The sequence below is a fragment of the Peromyscus maniculatus genome, chromosome 6 (genome assembly GCF_049852395.1).
Source record: "Peromyscus maniculatus bairdii isolate BWxNUB_F1_BW_parent chromosome 6, HU_Pman_BW_mat_3.1, whole genome shotgun sequence".
NCBI classification, from domain to species: Eukaryota; Metazoa; Chordata; class Mammalia; order Rodentia; family Cricetidae; genus Peromyscus; species Peromyscus maniculatus.
The window spans coordinates 96,095,885-96,114,824 of record NC_134857.1 but is presented as its reverse complement, the minus strand read 5'-3'; the positions used below and the strand labels follow the sequence as shown (position 1 = coordinate 96,114,824).

Genomic DNA, 18,940 nt, shown 5'->3' with positions numbered 1-18,940 from the left:
ATTTTAAATCAGTCCTGATTAGAATGCCAAATGTTGAGGAGTAGACATTTTGAAGTAAAACTGACATAAATATAGTAAAGTAGTGTTAAAACATTTGAAGTTATTCAGGTTCCAGTGTGAGTCACTGAAAACCTATTTGTTGGTTTCCTCGAGGTTTTCTTATTTTGAAAACTTCACTCTTACTTAGTATTGTTTTGTGTGTGAGTGTACCATGTGTACGTGTGATGCAGGCACATATGGACTCTGGCGAACACGGGAGTCGCAGGACAGCTTTGTGGAATCTGTTCTTTCATTGTTACGTGGCTTCTGTGGACTGAGCTCAGGTTGCTGGGTTTGCAGCCATCACTGGCTCCAACTCTGAATTTTGATCTTAGGAAAAATATTCACAGAATTTGAGGTATTTGCCTTTATCTGTAAACTCTGGAGTGTCGTTCATTTGTAAAGGAAAGAATTGTCGTACCACATGACAGGTGTTTGGAAAACTTAAATGTTAAGTCATGACTTGTGTCTGTCCCCAGCATCTTGAATGTAAACATGTTCTGATTCCTTGCCTTTGGAGTCTGTTTTTGGGTTTTAACCAGAGGTTGCCTTCTGACAGCGGATGATAGGTCATGCACAGGCTTATATTTACCTGTGTGTTGTAACATGTAACCTGTGGTTGCTCCTGTAACATGAGGGATGTAGGTATTCTAGGGGCCACACATTTCCTCCCTTCCCTCTCTGTTGGGTTCTTTTAAGCATCCGGGCGTGGTCTGCTTTGGTTTGCTTGGCAAAGGCTTGCCTGTGTCCTTATGATTCAATTGTCGGTGGTGTCTGTGTCGGCACATGGTCTTGCCCCAGGCACCAGAAGGCCACAGTGCCTTTGAAACACTGCTAGCAAGAGATGTGCACCGGTCCCAGCTGTATCATCGGTTCTGGGAAGACATCTATTGAGGCTGATTATGAAAATTCTGCTTTCCATCAAATTCAATGGGGAGACACATGTGGCTAATGGCTGCGATTCTCCCAGACTGCCCATCAAAGAGCTCCCACTGGCTCCACTCTGATTGTGTCCACGAGAGGGGTGGAAGCAGCATTTCTCATCCAAATGAATTTTGAGATATGCACAATCATATCTGCTGCCTGTCATCTGTCTACTTAACCCAAACTCCAAATGAAAATGTAGAGATGTCATATGAGGGCATTTCAGAGCAAGCACAGCCTCAAACAAACAAATCACAGTCATTTCTAGACCCTGTTCTCCAGAAGATGCCAGGTGAACTATTTTTAGGGTAGAAATAAGTGATGGGTGGAAATGTGATGCCTGGTTCTCCCCGTCTCCTCGCGTGCACCTTGCCTCTTTGTGTGGCAGAAGTATTGTGTTCTCCATCGCTGACTTCATGGTCTGTGGTTCCTATTGGATTCGAAGGCCAGGAGGAATAGCTTGTTTTCTTTTACACCGGGGTTCAGCCAGAGTGTGCAGGAGACGTGATACAGTCTTATTTGTGTATTTTAATTAGAATACTGAACGAACGTGGTAGATTAAAAGTAGAACAAGACCCAGGTGTTGAGAACACAGTCGCATCTCTGCTTAGAAACACCAGGCTTGCCTACTTAATGTCGGCGATTGTTCTACACTATTGCTATTTCTGAAAGTTAGAACAAAAGTGGAATTGTTTGTGCATCTTAGAAATGTGTGGCTTTTTCCTATTTTTTAAATTATAAAGTTGAATGCAGATACTGTTTTTTTTCCTAGTCACTGAATAGAACGGGAGGATGTGAATAAGAAGAAAACATTGCAAAACGTGAAAATTTAACATTTTTGTTTATGACAATTAAATTTTAAATCAGCCTCCAGGGGAAAAAAAAGCAGTTTACAAGTTAAGCACCTTGACATTCAAGATGTCTGAGAACCAAGTCTTAGGTGTCAAGGACAAAGCTTTAAAAGTTTCATGATGTCAGCTCTTTGCAGAGTTTCTTGGTGCATGCTCCGGTTTTTACAGGCGGGCTTTCCGTGGATATGTGTAGTTCTTTTTTTTTTGTGTAGTTCTTTTTTATTCAGGTAACTGGAACTGTTTCCCCTCCAGTCTCTGTCATCTTGTTCTTTTGTTCACAAAAGTACAAATATAAAAGCCATGACCATGAACAGTAACAAAAACTCTCTCTCCTTTACATGGACTTGGTTGGAGAGGCACAGGGACCACCTCAGTGAACCTGTGATATTTTGAGAGTGGATTTGATAAAGTAGGAGTTAGTAATATTTATTTTTAAGGTTGCTCATGCTAAGACACTGTGAGACTTGGAGACAGAAAAGGCAGGATGGGGAGAGGGAGCAATGTCTGACTTCCAAACGAGAGAGTTTCACGGACTGATGGTCTCATTGTCATGATTTTAGAGCTCACAAGGGGCATTTACCACCTCATGTCTTGATGTTTGCATGCCTGGGCAGCCTTTTGGGCTTCACTCTCTGAACTATTCAGATCCAGATGCACACGGAAACAGATGGTTGTACCAGGTTTTTGCCACTGTGACCAAATACTCGACGGAAACAAACTAAGGCGGGGTTGATTCTGTCCCATGGTTGTGGAGATTTTAATGCAGACATCTAGGTCCTGTTGATTCAAGGGGAGGCAAAGAATCACAGTGATGGGAAGGTGGAGGAGGAGGCTGGTCATCTCATGGTGAACCAGGAGCAGAGAATGAAGGGATTGGGGACCAGGTATAGCATGCACAGTCATACCCATCACGACCTACCTCCTTCAATGAGGTCCCACCTTCTAGAGTTCTCAGCATTTGTCAACCTAACACCGGTGGCTGGGGATCCAGTCATATGAGTCTAGGAGAGACATTTCATATCCAAACCGTAAGAGTGGTAAAAAGGAGAAACTATTGTGGGACTAAATTTATCTCTTCTGTGTGCTCTTGCTATGCTAGAGCTGTATGTCATGTGCCGTTAGGAGTACGCTCTATGTATAATTCACCATTTCATCTTTCCAGCAAACAGCATGCAAAGTAGCAATGTCTCAATGACACTGTGACCTTCTGCCTGAGGGAAGTTCATGGTCCAATAATGTCCCCTCTACACACTTCTCGAAATGAAAGTATAGACAATTGATGTGGTGCCATTCACAGCCGAAAGAGCCTATGTCTGAACCCAGGCAGGTTGGCCCTCTCTAGTCTGGTGATCAGTGTCTGTGAGTGCTGTGTTTCTTTACCCAGAGTTCCCTCTTTCTATTGTTAGTTTGTTTGTGCTTCAGTCAACTCCTTTTAGAGCACTTGCTGTGCGTCCTGTGCTCTGTTGAACGCCGCAGATCCAAAAGACGTGAAAATGACCTTCATTAGCATTTACAGCTTAGCTGGGGAGACAGACACAATCAGATCATCCTAGGAACAAACTAGAGTAAAAGTTTGAAGAAGGGAGGCTAGAGAGCTGGTTGAGTGTTTAGAAGTTTGAGGCTAGCCTTGGGCTACATGAGACTCTGTTTAAAAACAAAAATTAAGCAAAGTGACCTGAGTTAGATCTCTGGGACCCACGGGGTTATCCTCTGACCTCCATGCAAACAGTGGTGAGCATGCAGGTGTGTGCACTCAACACAATTTAATTAAAAAAACCTAAGTAAAGAAACCTGTGTTCATGTTCATCGTATTTGTGATTTAGAAAATAAAAATACCCCTGAGGCTTTATTGATTTTTCTCAGAGAGTATCCTTCAATTTTGGCAGTTGACTTTCTGTTCTTTTGCTTAATCTTTTAGTTGTCCTAAAGAGGGAAACGAGGTGAGAGAGTGGTCTTTCCTGGTAGGTTCTGCCACTGCGACACTGCCCTGATGGCTGGACATTGACATTCCGACCATTTCTGAGTCACATTTGTTCCAGAAGAGAGCGCCAGGAAACTGATGTTACAAGTTGAAAGGAGTTGAGACCTAAGGTCATCTGGAGCGTGGATACCACCCTTACCCCTAAAAGAGACTTCCTTTAAACTTTCAGGCTAGGTGGTCGGGCTTAGCAGCAGGTGCCTCTACTCAGGGAGCCATTTCGTCAGCGCCTTAGATTTCTTTTAAAGGTATAATTAGGATATAAGTAAATATGTTAGCAGTACATTCTTTTTTCTTATTTTAAAAAAAATACTAACACCCCCAAAGGAAAGCTAGAAACATAATAAGGCTTGAGGAGGTGTCTGCATGGAAAGGAGTTACCAAATATATGGTCTGGTTTAGACTTCAATGTGAAGGCAGTTATTGTTTTTAAGATTGTGTATTGGGGAGAATAAATTGTCAGAGTACAAGAATTATAAATTGAGAGAGTAAACAGTCGGAGTTGCAAATCCCGAGATGCTTCTGAAAACCACATATATTATTTTTTATAGGCTTTGTGGATCCAGTGACATTAGGCTCTAGCTTAAAAGATAATGTAGAAGCATTGCAAGTCAGTTCTGAGAACATTTTAAGTAATGTCTGGTGGTGGTCTGGTACTCTGGGAAGTTAGGAGAGATTTGTTATTTGACACATTGTCACTGTGTGATATACATACAGATGCTTCCCAGTTTAAGTCATGTATTGTAATATTCATTTGTGTGTTGATCCAGTACCAGGTCTTCCACTGTAATGGTATAAAACACGTCAGATTACGTTGATGTATGATAACAGAGTGTCTGTGTGGAGAGACTTGGTAGTATGTGGTGATGTATGTAGCAGTAGAGTTAGTCCATGATAATTGAAGTTTAGGCATCACTGGATTATCGATAAACATTACAGATTATTTTAGTTTGGAGTACCATAATTTTTCTTATGGTTTTTAAATAAAACCCCTTTATCTCTTGATAGTATGTGTTATAATCCTGCCTCTCAGAAATCACGTATATAACAAAAGGAAAAATCTTTGGTGTCTGGCATCAAAGTTCATTAAATTGAAAAAAAAAATCACTTTAATTAGCAGTCTTGTGTTCTGTTAAAAATAAGTAACTATATAGTAACCATTTTTTTTTATTGAAGAGGTTTGTAGGACTTCCTGGCAATGATAGAACACTTTTATATAAGTAATGTATGTGTCACTCACTAAATTGGAGTGGGATGAAACACTGTCTATGTCAATGATTTTGTCAAGTGGTTTCAATCAAAATTTGGGAAAATTCTTTCCATTGGATTATGTATGTTAATAGCTGATGAGAGGGGTAAAAAATGTACACACACACACACACACACACACACACACACACACACACACACACACACACATTCCCTTTTAGAAGCCAAAAAGATAAATCAAAATATCTAGTAGGGACTTTGAAATTAGTTCCAGAAAACATTTTTAGAAATATTAGGCTTGTCTAGCACAACTTTGGGGCTCTTAATCAAATGAACTATTTTTAGAGAAAGGATATATTAAACATTTCATAACTAATTTAGTTACTTCCCATGCAAAAACAAATTTGTTCACACCTGTACAAAAATAACAATAGAATAGAGTGTTCTCTTTTCTCCAATTCTGTATCACCTTGAGTCCTCACAAACCTCTATTGTTAACAGTTTGAACCCTCATGATTTTAAAAACCATGAACAGTTGTTTTAGGAGCTGGGCAAAGGGAGTCCTTTCTTCAAGATGTTTGGAGTGGGGTCTGCGTTCAAATGCTGATCCTCCTACAGAGCAGCAGTGAGATTTGGAACAATCGGTACATTTTTGGGCTTTGGATTCATTGACTGCAAGGCCCATAAATGTTAGTTCCCCTCCAGGCTTCAATCAGGCCTCTCTCTCTGTCTCTCTGTCTCTGTCTCTCTGTCTTTCTCTCCCTTTCTGCACCCTGTTTCATCCTAGAAGATCTGCCCTAGGAATACATATAACATGCATACTTCCTCTTGCAAAAAAAAAAAATGGGATTTTGTATTTTAGTGAGCCACCATACATGCATGCATCGTTGAACAATGAACTCTTGTTGAGGAGAATATTTCCCCACTCTCCCTAAGCACTTCCCTCCAGACTGTAAAAGGTCAACCCATAACAGACGCCCCAGGAATCTTCCTGGAATTTAGATGGGCTCTGCTGGGTTTCACTTTGCACCTATTAATAATTTAGTACTGGGATAAAAATAAAAACAAAGGCTCTCCTCTTACAGTGTGAGAACATGGCTCATGTGTGCTAAGTCATGCAGGTGAGATGGGGAGGGAAGCCCTGTGGAGTAGCCTGTCTGAAGAGGTTTCTCATGTGGGTTGGGGTGACTGCCTCCTGCAGCATGGTAGCTCAAGATTAAAGGGAATTAGTGTAATTGCTCTTTAGGAGGAAATGTATTTTCGCTTTTCAATGGGAGCTGTATAAGCCTTAATTATCTAATCTAAACACAGCCGCTCTCTCCCGGCAGCTTTCTCTGGTAGCAGCCATGGGCCACGTTCACACTCCCGTGGCCTGCTTGAGCTCGAGAAAACACTGCTTGATCACCGGCTCTATTACATAACCCACCCAGCAGGGTACGGTACAGTTACATTGTAGCACTAGTTACTGCCAAGAACCCTTGAAGCGAGGAGTCGTCGTTTAAATGGATTTTTAAAGTGATTTGAGCTGCAGCTAGACTCACGATTCTCAATGTTCTCCTGTCCTCAGCCGTCCTTTTGAAGGCATTTTTATCTCGGGTGGTGTTTGTTCTTCAGACTCAGTTCACTTTGCCCGGTGTGTGCCTTGTCCAACCTCCTCTGTGTTTGCTGATGGGATATGGGATTTGCTCTTGAGGTTAGGTGTGCTTGTGTGGGGGATGCACACGCATTTGTGTGTGTGTGTGTGTGTGTGTGTACATGCATGTGAGGCCAGATGACAGCCTCAGGTGTCGTACCACTGCTGCTGCTCTTTCTGGAGGCAAGATGGTGCTGGAGCGGGTTAAGACAGGCTGGCTGGCTAGTAAGTCCCAGGGAGTTGCTTGCCTGTCCCTGCCTCCTCAGGACTGGGATTATAACACACAGCAGCATACCTGGCTTATTTTTATATTTATTTACTCTGATGGGCTCTAGGGATTGAACTCAGATCGTCATGCTTGCGAAGTGAACACTGTAATGACTGGGCTGTCTTCCCACCTACTAGATGTCCTTTTTTTTTTTTTTCCCCCCTTTGTCTATTAAATTACCTTTCTTTAGAGAATTCACAAGGGCTACTACTTTTGAAATCGTTAGCAAGTGAAGGCATGCTATGTATTTCTGGCAGAATGACTTAGCGTTCAAAGTTGCTTGGAGGGGATAAAACCCTGCTTGCCTGCCTTGTAACTGAACGCACAAGATCTTGGTGCTGGGATACATGAAGGACATGATGCCATTGGTTCTAGGTAGAGAGGCTTTTAGGAATTAAGTTAGATTGAAACTACAGGTGAGAAGGAATCATGCCCTTTCTCCAGAAATCACATCTTCAATGGTGCTACGAATAAAACCTAACATACCCTGTAGCGTTCAGTCCCTGTCCTGTCCTGACCTTTCACCTTGCCTCCTCCCGCTCCCTGCTGCCCATCCACACTGAACACAAGCTCTGTCCTATGCCAACGCCTTTGCCCTGTCCTTCCCATGACGGCCTCCCTGCCGCTTGCTGTCTGTCTGCTCTATCCATGAGCTTTGTCCCACCCAGGTCCCTCACCCTGCCCTTCTCATCTTGCTTCTCCCCATCCCAAAGTCACCAGAACATTCTCAGAGACTCCCCTGACTGTTAATTATCGTCTTTGTGCCGCAATAATGTAAATTCTATAAAGGGTGGTACCAGTACTCATCACAGAATCTGATAGGTGCTGTCTAGGCAATACGTTACCAAATACAAATTGTTTATGGCTTTAAAGATTCCTTCTTGTTGGTTTGTATATTATTAGTTTATCAATATGTCTCTGGCTTCAGGACCTAGCATTCACTTTCATAAGTTTCATTATGATTTCACCAAGCCTGTAGAGAGCCACACCAGCTTTTCTTGGGACAGAGATGTCACTTGACATCCACGAGAAAAGCGCTCACTCTGAGGTCAGTGTCATAATCAGGCGCCGAGTTACTCCCTGGCCATCTATGAAGGGAAAGGAAGCCACTGTTGGTCTTTGGTAAGGAGACCAATGACAGAGGTGCCCCTCTGTGTCTGTTCCGTGGGGTTTGTGGACCCTAGCTGGCTTCTTCAAGGACCTGCCCCATCTCTAAACACCCATCCATTTGTAAGCCCAAGGTGGCTGCTCAGCTTCAAGCTGAACGGGGATGCTGGCAAACTTGGTTGACTGTCCAAAGAGCAGCATGCCAGGCGTGGAGGCATATACCTGTAATCTTAGCACTGGGAATGCAGAGCCGGGAGGTCCACAGTGAGTTTGAGGCCAGCTTGGTCTGCCTAGCGAGTACCAGCCACAGAGCTACAGAGTGAAACCTCCATATCAAAAACAACATAGAACCACAGAGCAAAAGAACCAAAAATGAAAACCGGAAACACGAAAGAGAGCCAACAGTTCCCCATGGCTTATGACTCCAAGTGAAGGAAGCAAAATGCAGATTTGTTGAGTAGTTAGTTTTGTGTCGTGTTCTCAATGTTATTCATTGTTTGTCTGTCATAGGTGATCTACTTAAAGAAGACACCAGAAGAAGCCTACAGAGCGCTCCTGTCTGGCTCAAACCCCCCTTACCTTCCATTCAGGTACAACTGCTGTGGGGACGTGGGCTGCACTGCCTTAGAGTTGGGGTTCGGGGCTTTGTAACTGTCCTACCGCTGTGACCGTGATGCTAGCCGACGTGAAATGAGATTTTCCCCCCTCTAAATTCTGAAGATAGCTCTTATTTTTTATTTTTAGGCTCCTCCCTGCAACTAGTGAGAAAAACCATGGCCTTTTCTTTTTAGACATCTCCCCCTACCCTTAAATCTTTTCTGTACTTTGACAATGTATTCAAAGTGCAGAGATCCTGATTGATGAGCTAATTAGATTTCAGTAATTACATCATCACAGGTTTATCCATTCTTTCACCCCATGAGCATTGGCTGAGCTCTGTCTGCCTGGTGGGGCTACGGATAGATGCTAGGCCCACAAATTACCTCCAGGGACCACAGGATTCATTTGGGTCAGATCTAAGAGCCTTTGTTTATTACGCTCATTGTCAGGAAAGTTCTCTCTCATTTCAGCATTGGAAAAGAGTATCGTGTGAGTGTGTGTTGGGAGATGGAAAGTGTCCTTAGTCTGCCTCACTGCTGGGTAATGTACAGGAGTGCATTTAACTGCTCTCTTCCAGTCCGATCTGTGGGTCATTTCATGTGCTTTTCATTGTGGCTTTTTCATTCACATTATCTCAGGTTTGTTTTAAAGAAACTAAAAATGCTCTAGAGAGTTTTACTGCGTTATTGTCGGACATCAGGAAATTATAGCCATGTGCTGAAAGCTACCCAGTATATGAAGAGGAATATTTAGGAGTGCAGAGGCCCTTGTGTCTTTCTAGAATTTTGACCTTGTCTGTAACCCAGCTTGTGTTTTTCTGATAACCCAGAAAGTTGTTTACACTAAACTGTACCTCTGAGTCCAGCCTCTTTGCACACCGTGTGTGTGAAGTAGAAAGCACACGGCGTGGTGCATTCGGAAGTTAGCGAGGTGTTCGGATGGAAGAACTACTGCTCTTCTGAGTCGGCCTAAAGAAGCCGTTTCCCCCCAAATGCAAGGATGTGAGTTGTTTCTAGTTAGAGACTGCCTGAGGCCAGGGAATGTTATCGCAGACCTCTGAACACCAGTTCTGGTACCCACTGTGGCCTCGGCTTCATTATCATCTGGGTTATGTCATTCACAAGGCCTTTTACTCCTTTTATTTTATGTTATACTTTTATCTTCATTGTCTAGACGGTTTTCAATTGTTGCTATTATATAACTGCTGTCGGCAGTTATCCATTTAAAGATTTCTTTTTAAAAATTACGTGTGTGGGGGTGTGTGCACAGTGTGTGTGGGTATGTGCACAGTGTGTGTGGGTATGTGCGTAGTGTGTGTGGGTATGTGCACAGTGTGTGTGGGTATGTACACAGTGTGTGTGGGTATGCGCACAGTGTGTGTGGGTATGTGCGTAGTGTGTGTGGGTATGTGCGTAGTGTGTGTGGGTATGTGCACAGTGTGTGTGTGTATGTGCACAGTGTGTGTGGGTATGTGTACAGTGTGTGTGGGTATGTGCGTAGTGTGTGTGGGTATGTGCATAGTATGTGTAGGTATGTACATAGTATGTGTAGTTATGTGCATAGTGTACACATGAGTGCCAGTGCCAGTGCTAGTGGCGGCCAGGGCATTGGATTCCCTGGGGGCTGGAGATACAGATGGTTGTGAACCATTTGATATGGGAGTTGGAAATTGAACTTAGGTCCTCTCTAGAGCACTATGCGCTATAAAATGCTGAGCCAGCTTCCCCCCCCCAACCCCCAGTTATCCGTTTAAATGTACTTTTTTATTACTTGTATTTTTTTCTAAAAAAGACAATTTTGATAGCTTGTGGGAGTTGTGGTTGTCATATTTGCCTGTGGTCTTCTCTGAAATGTCCAAGTTCCTATACATATTAGTGATTTTCTACTGCTGTGATAAAACACCATGATAACGGTGATTAGAGAAGGAAGGGCTGATTTGGCCTCACGGTCCCAGAGGGATAGCAGTCCGTGATGGCAGAGTGCAGGCAGCAGGCAGCAGACAATGCAGCCAGGAGAGCAGAGGGCTCACATCTTAAACCTCAAGCACAGGCAGAGACTGTGACTGGGCATGGCCAGTGGCTTTTAAACATCAGAGCTCATCCCCAGTGGCATGCATGCTTCCTCCAGCTAACTACACCACCTAAAGCTGTCCAAACAGCGCCACCAGCCAGGGGCTAAGTATTCCAAATGCCCAAGCCTATAGAGGCTGTTTCTCATTCAAACCATCACACTGTTTCAACATCTCACAGTTCCTAATAAAAGAGTTTTATGGCTACTGTGCATTTAAATAATGCTCTTCCTCAAAACTCATTCATTTAGCCAACATTTACTTGAGCAGGCAGTTCTATGAAGCCGTTTATTCCCTCCAGAAGGTTGACAGGCCTCTTGCCTGTAGTTCTCTGGTATATTCTATGCATCACAGTGGTGCACACACCATGAACTCAAACGTCTTATACTTATTTGTTTGCCGGCATGACGTCTCTTGAGAATGGAAATTGACATGTTTTCCTATTTGTGTCCCAAGAGAAAACAATATATTAATGTATTGCTTTTTCCCATGCCAATCACTGTGGGAGTCTTAAGGCTCTAAAGACAGTGAAGACTGGTTACCAGCTTTGGAGCAACTCAATATAGCTTATATGAGTGAATCGCTATAGGAAATAATACTAATGTCCTATTAGAGTTCATGTGGGAGGACTGAGGACAAAGATTTGATGGGGGAAACTGGGGCCCAAGAGCCCAGGGCTTGATTTTTAGGTACTTTTAAATTCATATGTCACAGATTTTCAAAAATTATGCTATGTTTGGTAGAGTACTAAATCATATGAGGTTTGCAGTATTTGGCATCAGGGCATTATTAAAATAAAATAACTGATCTGTTTCTTTTTCTATTTGAAGTTATAGTTCAACTTTATAACTAGAGCAATTTGCAGACCTGATTGACATTTCCCTGAAGGGCTGGGCCAGATAGCTCAGTTGTTAAAGTGCTTGCAGTATAAGCATTGAGGAATGGAGTTTGGTCCCCAACCTGCATGAAAAAGCCAGCTCTGGTGGCACAGATTCACAGTCCTAGCACTAGGGAGGCAGAGGCGGGCGAGTCCCTAGCCAGCTTAGCCTACTCGGTGAGCCCTACCTCAGTGAGAGACCCTGCTTCAACTTAGGATGGACAGCCCCTGGAAACGGGTTGAGCATGCACCTTCATGTGCACACACACACACACACACACACACACACACACACACACACCCACAGCGCACTCACACAGGAACACACAGACATGGGAACTTACACAAAGTCACTGAAAATGAGACAAATTCAGAAGAACGACCTGCGCGTCTTTACCACTTCTTGCCTGACTCGAAGTATAATCTGACTTTGGTGTTTGTTGGTCATCTCTGGTGTACTGTGCCTCTTCAGAAGTGTCACTGGTTGCTTTCCTGTTCAGAATCATCCTTAGGGTGCTCTCCTGAATGTTAAGGTATTTGTGTCAAAAATCGTTCTTTCACTTGTTCTAAGAATGGCCAATGTGTTTATCGAGAGCGAGTGTGGCCGAAAACTAGAGGAAAGGATATTTTAGTTCTTTGAGTCTGTGTGTCCTCAGGGCTGGCTTGGCAGCTGGCCTTCGCGGGAACAAGGGACCTTCAGTTCTGGGGGCAGAGCCAGCGGAGTTTGACTTGGCAAGCCTGGGTGAGTCTTGTTGCGGCTTCTCCGTTTCAGAATGCCCCAAGCTGAGTCTACGATCTCGGTCAAGCATTTGATAAAGTCAGATGATTTGCTTCTTGTCTAAAGACTCACAAGACCCCCGCCCTTAGTGAATTGTTTTTGTGGTTAGCCAATGTTAGTGGTTTTTCAAATCTGCACTTTTAGAGACTTCATAAAATAGCAACTGTGAAAACTCCAAGTTTACAAAACATGAAATATTGACTAAATTGCGTACTCTTCTTTGAGATTTATGTGTGTGTGTGCACATGCATGTGCGTGTGCTCTGTGTGTGTGTGTGTGTGTGTTTGTATTCATATGTGTGCAGGTGCACACAAGTGGAGGTGTCATTCATCAGGTGCTGTCTGCCATTTCTTTGAGACAGGGTTTCTCCCTGGCCCAAAACATATCAAGCAGGCTAAATGTGCTGGCTGATGAGCCCCAGGAATCCACCTCCCTCTGTCTCCCCAGTACTGTGATTATAAGCATATTTGGGAGGCGGTGGAGAGGAGAAGCCATAATCAGAATATAGTGTATGAAAAATTTTCTTTTCAATAACAAAAGAAAGATCATGAATAGAAAAGAACTTCAAAGTCTCACCCAAACCATTCTAAAACACCACCACCACTAGCAGCCAGAAAACAAACACAAGAACCCCAAGCCTGCATATAGCATTGTATCTGGCATTTTTAATGTGGATCCTGATGCTCAGATGCAGGTCTTCATGTCTACAAGGCGAGCACTTGACCAGCTGAGCGGCTTCCTTGGGTCTTTGGATTTTTTTAAAATCAGCTTGATAAGGCCTTTTATTTTATTTTTTATTTTTGTTAGCTGGTGATGATTCCTAAATGTGCCAAAGTCTATTTGAGTTCCAGGAGAGCCAGGGCTACACAGAGAAACCCTGTCTTGAAAAGTCAAACCAACCAACCAACCAACCAACCAACCAAAGAAAGAAAGAAGGAAAGAAAAATTAAGGGGAATAAAATCACTCAGACAAAAAAAAGACCCAGGGACTTAGTTTGTTTGTTTATTTATTTATTTTGTTTTTTCAAGACAGGGTTTCTCTGTTTAGTCCTTGCTATCCTGGAACTCGCTTTGTAGACCAGGCTGGCCTTGAACTCAGAGATCAGCTTACCTCTGCCTCACTGCCTGGCCCAGGGACTTAGTTTTTTTTTTTTTTTTTTTTTTTTTTTTTTAAATAATGTATTTATTTTTATTTTATGTACATTGGTGTTTTGCTTGCATGTATGTCTGTGTGAGGGTGTCAGGTGCCTTGGAACTGGAGTTACAGACAGTTGTGAGCTGCCATGTGGGTGCTGGGAAGTGAACCCTGGTTCTCTGGAAGAGCAGTCGGTGCTCTTAACTGCTGAGCCATCTCTCCAGCCCCCAGGGACTTAGTTTTAAAGACATATCCAAGAAACCTGACATGGAAAAGATGGCTAGGTGAGGTGGAGGTAGGGAGTCCGACAGCCTGCCTCTGGCTGTTGGTGTGTTTTGTTTTTGAGAGTTCTTTTCTGGGTAGGTCTAGAAATACAATTTGTATGCCATGGCTCCCCCTCCCCATTCCCCCCTCCTGGCCTCCCCTCCCCGCTCCTGCCCTAAGCGCCCACCTGCAAGCTTGCAGAAGAGGCTCGAGTCTCTAGCTGTGGGTCAGTGTTTTCCGGTCACGCTTACTCCAACTTGTCTGTACTTCAGAAGCTTTAAGAAGTTATCGACACCCGGGTTCCACTACCGGAAGTTCTGATGCAATTGGCCCCAGTTGGGATCTGGGTATTGGTTTTTGAATGTTTTCCCTGTGACCCCTAATGTGTGAATTTGTGGCCACTTAAAGAGAAACTCTCTCCGATGGTACGTGGAATGATGCCCAAGTGAAATGATCCAAGTTTAGCACTTTCTCTCTTGGGAATTTGTAAAGCATATTCCTATATAAAAGATTTGATTGACGTTGAATAATGAAGCAATCTGTTTAACCCACCATTTTCCAAAGTACAGTTTCCCTCCTGATTAACATGAGGCAGAGCTACTCTTCTGGAACATTCTAAGGCAGCTTTCCTGATCCACATCTCGGTGGAACAAAATGATCTCTTGGGATCAGAATAATTGGCTATGGTTTGTAGAACTGTTTTTGTGCTGTTTCCTGAGAGTCTGGGAAATCAAAGTGGCTTTTCAAATAGTGACATTTTCATACAATATGAACAGGAATATCACATCCAAGCTTTCTCCCAGAGCAGCCTGAGACCAGTCTTCCTTACCAGGACTCACAAGCCTCCCACTGACAACCCTTTAATGACACTTACTTTGCAAACGGACTCCTAGTGTTTGTGTTAAGGGAGGTATTTGTTGTGTTTGTGGATGACCCTTAGTGATGACTTGGTTGCTGAGCTAGGAGGCTGCACCTTAATGGGAAATCTCCAAAGCAATTACTGTAGATCTCCTGGGCATGCCAGAACCTGCAGCGCTTTTAACAAAGGCTCAAAAGGGTCAGCCACTTAGAACTTGGCACAAGGATACCTTCCTCTAAAGCAAAGTAAACATAGGTCGGTAGATGTTGGATGTGATTATAAAACATACCTGTTCACGTTAAACATACCAGATACCTGCTAGCTCTACTATGGCATTATGATTTTTGTCAAGGTTTGTTTAGTAATTAACTTTTTACTTGACAGGGTAACAGCTCCTTACCACATATATATTTTTTCTCCCGAGTTTCCAAAATGTGGAAACAAAAATGTGTTTTGTGATGTTTTTGATGTTTGTTTGTTTATTGCTTGTTTTTGAGACAATTTAGCTCTGGCTGTTCTGGAACTAGCTCTGTAGACCAGGCTGGCCTCGAACTCACAGATATCCTCTCGACTCTGCTTCAAAAGTGCTGAGATGAAAAGCTCATGCTGCTACACTTGGCTAGAATGTTCTTCTGATTCTCTACTGCTTCTTGGTGGTCTTTGGGGTCTGTCCAAGGACTTCATGGAGCTTTCGTAAACTGTTGATTTTGGTGCTTAGCATTGGAGAAGAATCCAGTGAGGTTTGGGGACATCTGACTTCTCCCGTCCAGCCTGCTTAGTCTGTCCTGAACGGCTGTGCTGTGTTTTCTGGAGCTTGGGCAGCCGTGAAAAGTAGATTCTTACCAGGTTTTTCTTCTTAATAAAATGGCAGTTGAACACCACCTACAGAATCTGAGGCCAGAAAGGGCTTTGTGACCCCTTAAATGCACAGGGAGGTGAGTTCTATCTCTCTCTCTCTTAAATCATAAAAAAAAAAAAAAATCATATGGCAGTGATTTGTGTTGTGAAATTTGGTTCAGACTATTTTTTTTTTTTATTGTTCCTACTTTTGTGGCTCCAGATTACTGATACCAAACCTTCTGTAGTGGGGTCAGTGCCAAACTTTTGTGTTCTCTCTGTGTCTAGCAGTCTCAGCTGATAAGATGGGATGGGAGAGGACTGCAACCACTTACCTTTATGACAATTTCCCGTTCTTTTTATTTTTAAGGAAAAGTTGTGGGCTGGTGAGATGGCTCAGTGGGTAAAGAATTTATTGTGCAAGGATGAGGACCAGAGTTACGATCCCCAGAACCCGTGTGTGTGTGTGTGTGTGTGTGTGTGTGTGTGTGTGTGTGTGTGTGTGTGTGTGTTTATAACCCCAGTACTGAGGGTGGAGATGGGTGGATTCCAGAGCAGTCAGTCAGTATCGGCAAATCTAGGTTTAGCGAGAGATGCTGCCCCAGAAAATAAGTTGTGGGGCTGGCGAGTAGGCTCAGTGGTTAAGAGCGTTTGTAGTTCTTGCAGAGGACCTGGGTTTGATTCCCAGCACCCACGCACATGGTGGTTCACATCCATCCATAATCCCAGTTCCGAGATACCCAATGCTCTCTTCTGACCTCTGTGGGCGCCAGGCACACACATGCACAGAAATACTTGCAAGCAAAACACTCATAAAATAGAACAAATAAATCACTAAAAAATTAGTTGTAGGGAGCTGGAGTGATGGCCCAGCAGTTAACAGCACTTGCCGAGGACCCGGGTTCAATTCCCAGCTTCCTCGTGCTCACAGCCATCCATAACTCCAGTTTTAGAGACCCAAAGGCCCTCTTCTGACTTCTGAGGGCACTGGGCATGCATGGTGTGCACACACATGCAGGCAAAATATTCCTACACATAAAAATTAAATAAAAATTAACAATAAAATAAGTTAGAGAGCAATAATGAAAGACCCCCAAAATTGATATCGGGCCACCAAACATGTACACACACGTATACATACACACTGCACACACACGCACACACACAGATGCACACATGCATGGAAAAATTGTATTGTTAAGTGGGTGTCGGTCAAAAGTTGATCAGAGACGTAGAGCAAAGCTCTGTGTCTGTCTTCCTGGTGCTATAGTTAGCTCTGTTCAGGTTCTGTCTTGCTGATTTTCTGTGACCTTTGCAGCCATGAATTAGAACCAAGTTCTCATGCATTTCTGTTTCTTTAGATGAGTCAAGCGATTTGTCTGAAGTAGGATGTTAAGTCTGAAAAGTAGGAGAAGACCCTATTTCACCTTTTACTTCGGTAAAGGTCAGACACAGCTTTGGACCCCCGCCCCCATAAGGCCGCTTGGCTTTGCTCTTTGGGGGGCAGCTTCGTTGTCTCCACAAAATTATTTCTATCTTGTTGGTCTGAAAGATACAAGCAGCCCACTCTGTCTTTCCCTGCAGTTCTCACTCAGATGCAATCAACTCGATCAGAGGTTGAAAGTTCTCAGAGGTAATATGGTATTGTAGCCTCGTGTGAGGTAGACGCAACAGTGTCTAGTTCTCGGGGATTATATAATACAGGGTCACACACTATAGACCCGACAGTGTCTGCTTCTCAAGGCTAGGGCGGTACCGTCCGGTATGTGCTACTGAACACTGGAAATCTGTGAAGTCCAAGTTGAGATAGATCGCAGTTGGATCAAAGGGGTGGGCCCGTGAGGTGGCTCCAGGCGTGAAGGCACTTGCTGCTAAACCTGGTGACCTGTTAGATCCCTGGAGACCCACGTGGTGAAAGGAGAGAACCAGCTCTTGAAAGTTGTCCTCCGACTTCCCTGTGTGCACCATGGCACATGTGCACACTCGTGCAAGAGATACACTCACACTTGATCTTAGCCAAAAGGCCGAGAAGCGATGCAAGAGATACACTCACATGTGAACACACCGAATTAAAAATACTTTTTTGACCGGGACCAAAAAAAAAAAAAAACTTTTTTGAAAGAAGGGAAAATATAACTACCTTGTAATATATTTGCTTCTATTTTGTGACTGTCACTATATTTCTATTGGATAGTAATGGTATAGGGTATATTATGCTGTTTTGAGAAATTATATATATATCTTTGAAAGATCAGTGGTTTCCAGCAACTAGAGGGGTTCAACAATTTTGAGTGAACTCTTAGTACACTCATGATTTATTCATTTGTTTGCTCAACAACATGTTTAACATAGCTGTGTGTGTAACTCTGCACACTATTCTCTGGGCATACAAAGGACATGCTTTCTGTTTTTAGGAAGCTCACAGTTTTGTGACTGAGAAGTGCTTAGAGAAGTTCTTAGAGGACCCTTGAGATCATGTCCAACCTATTCCTTTCCAAATATTTCCACAGTTCCTAACTACATAATATACAGAGCCTTTGCAGAGAATCATGGGCTCAAAGCACGCGTAGACGAGAGGCATCTGTTAGTATTTGTTAGTCCGTTTGCCATTGGCCCCTTTTGTCCTTTAGTGGAGTCCCCACACTGGATGCCTTGTCTCCATTCTTTACTTGGAACAACATTATCCCCAGACATGCTTTCTTAGGACTCAGTGTCTCATCTCATTGACCTTACATGGTTGCTTCACTCTGAGTGGTTTCTTAAATTCTTAGGTTACAAAAGGTGGTGTGTTGGCCAACTAGCTCTACAGAGTGTTTGCCCATGCTTATGTGAGTGCAGTTATTTACAACAGATCTAGGCTTTCAAGATTTCGGACTATTTTACAATCAACTCTTAGGAGCCTATATGAGACATGTCTGGGACCGGAAAGAATCAGGCCCTTTTGTCTACTTACCTAATTGTGGATAGTGAGGCTAGTCTCCTTTAGTGTAATATTATTATTATTTTCTGCTTTCCTGCAAACTAAATACTGAAAAGAAAACTGCAGGTTAAAACAGTCTCAGCTGTTCATTGTATTCAGATGTCATTCATCTGGTTCATTTTGTTTGTTTTGTTTAACAAATCTGTATTGATGCTCCCAAGATCAGTGTGGACTTTGATAATCACCCAGTAGCAGCTCTGTGGCTCAAGTGACTATTTAGCCAGAAGTCACTTGTAGAAAGAATTGCCAGGATGGGTCAAGTGTAGATGATGCTGAAGAGCGAGGCAGAGCTAACTTTGTGTTTGGATGTGTCTCCTCCAAGGTTGGCGGTGACACTAGTCTTCTTATTGAAGGCTAGAGACACATGACTGTCTTCAGCGGCGGACAGGGGGCCCGGCAGTTAGAAATTTGGGGTCTTTAGGTTTTATCTTACCTCCTGAATAAAGAGCAGCTTTGTGCTCACCAGGTTAGCAGAGTAAAGATGTGGTCAGACTATCATGACAGAGACAGCTTAGGACTGGAGTTTTTCTAGG

General features: G+C 43.3%; 1 protein-coding gene across 7 annotated transcripts in view; it reads left to right on the top strand.

The window, feature by feature from the left end:
• The window catches only part of Cdc14a (cell division cycle 14A), a 176,904-nt gene that overhangs the window by 60,667 nt on the left and 97,297 nt on the right, over positions 1–18,940 (top strand). For all 7 annotated transcript variants that reach the window (XM_076574866.1, XM_076574865.1, XM_015996533.3 and 4 more), the window contains one exon: positions 8,520–8,599. In XM_076574866.1, coding sequence (XP_076430981.1) covers positions 8,520–8,599 — 80 coding nt within the window. The remainder of the gene's footprint in view (positions 1–8,519; positions 8,600–18,940) is intronic.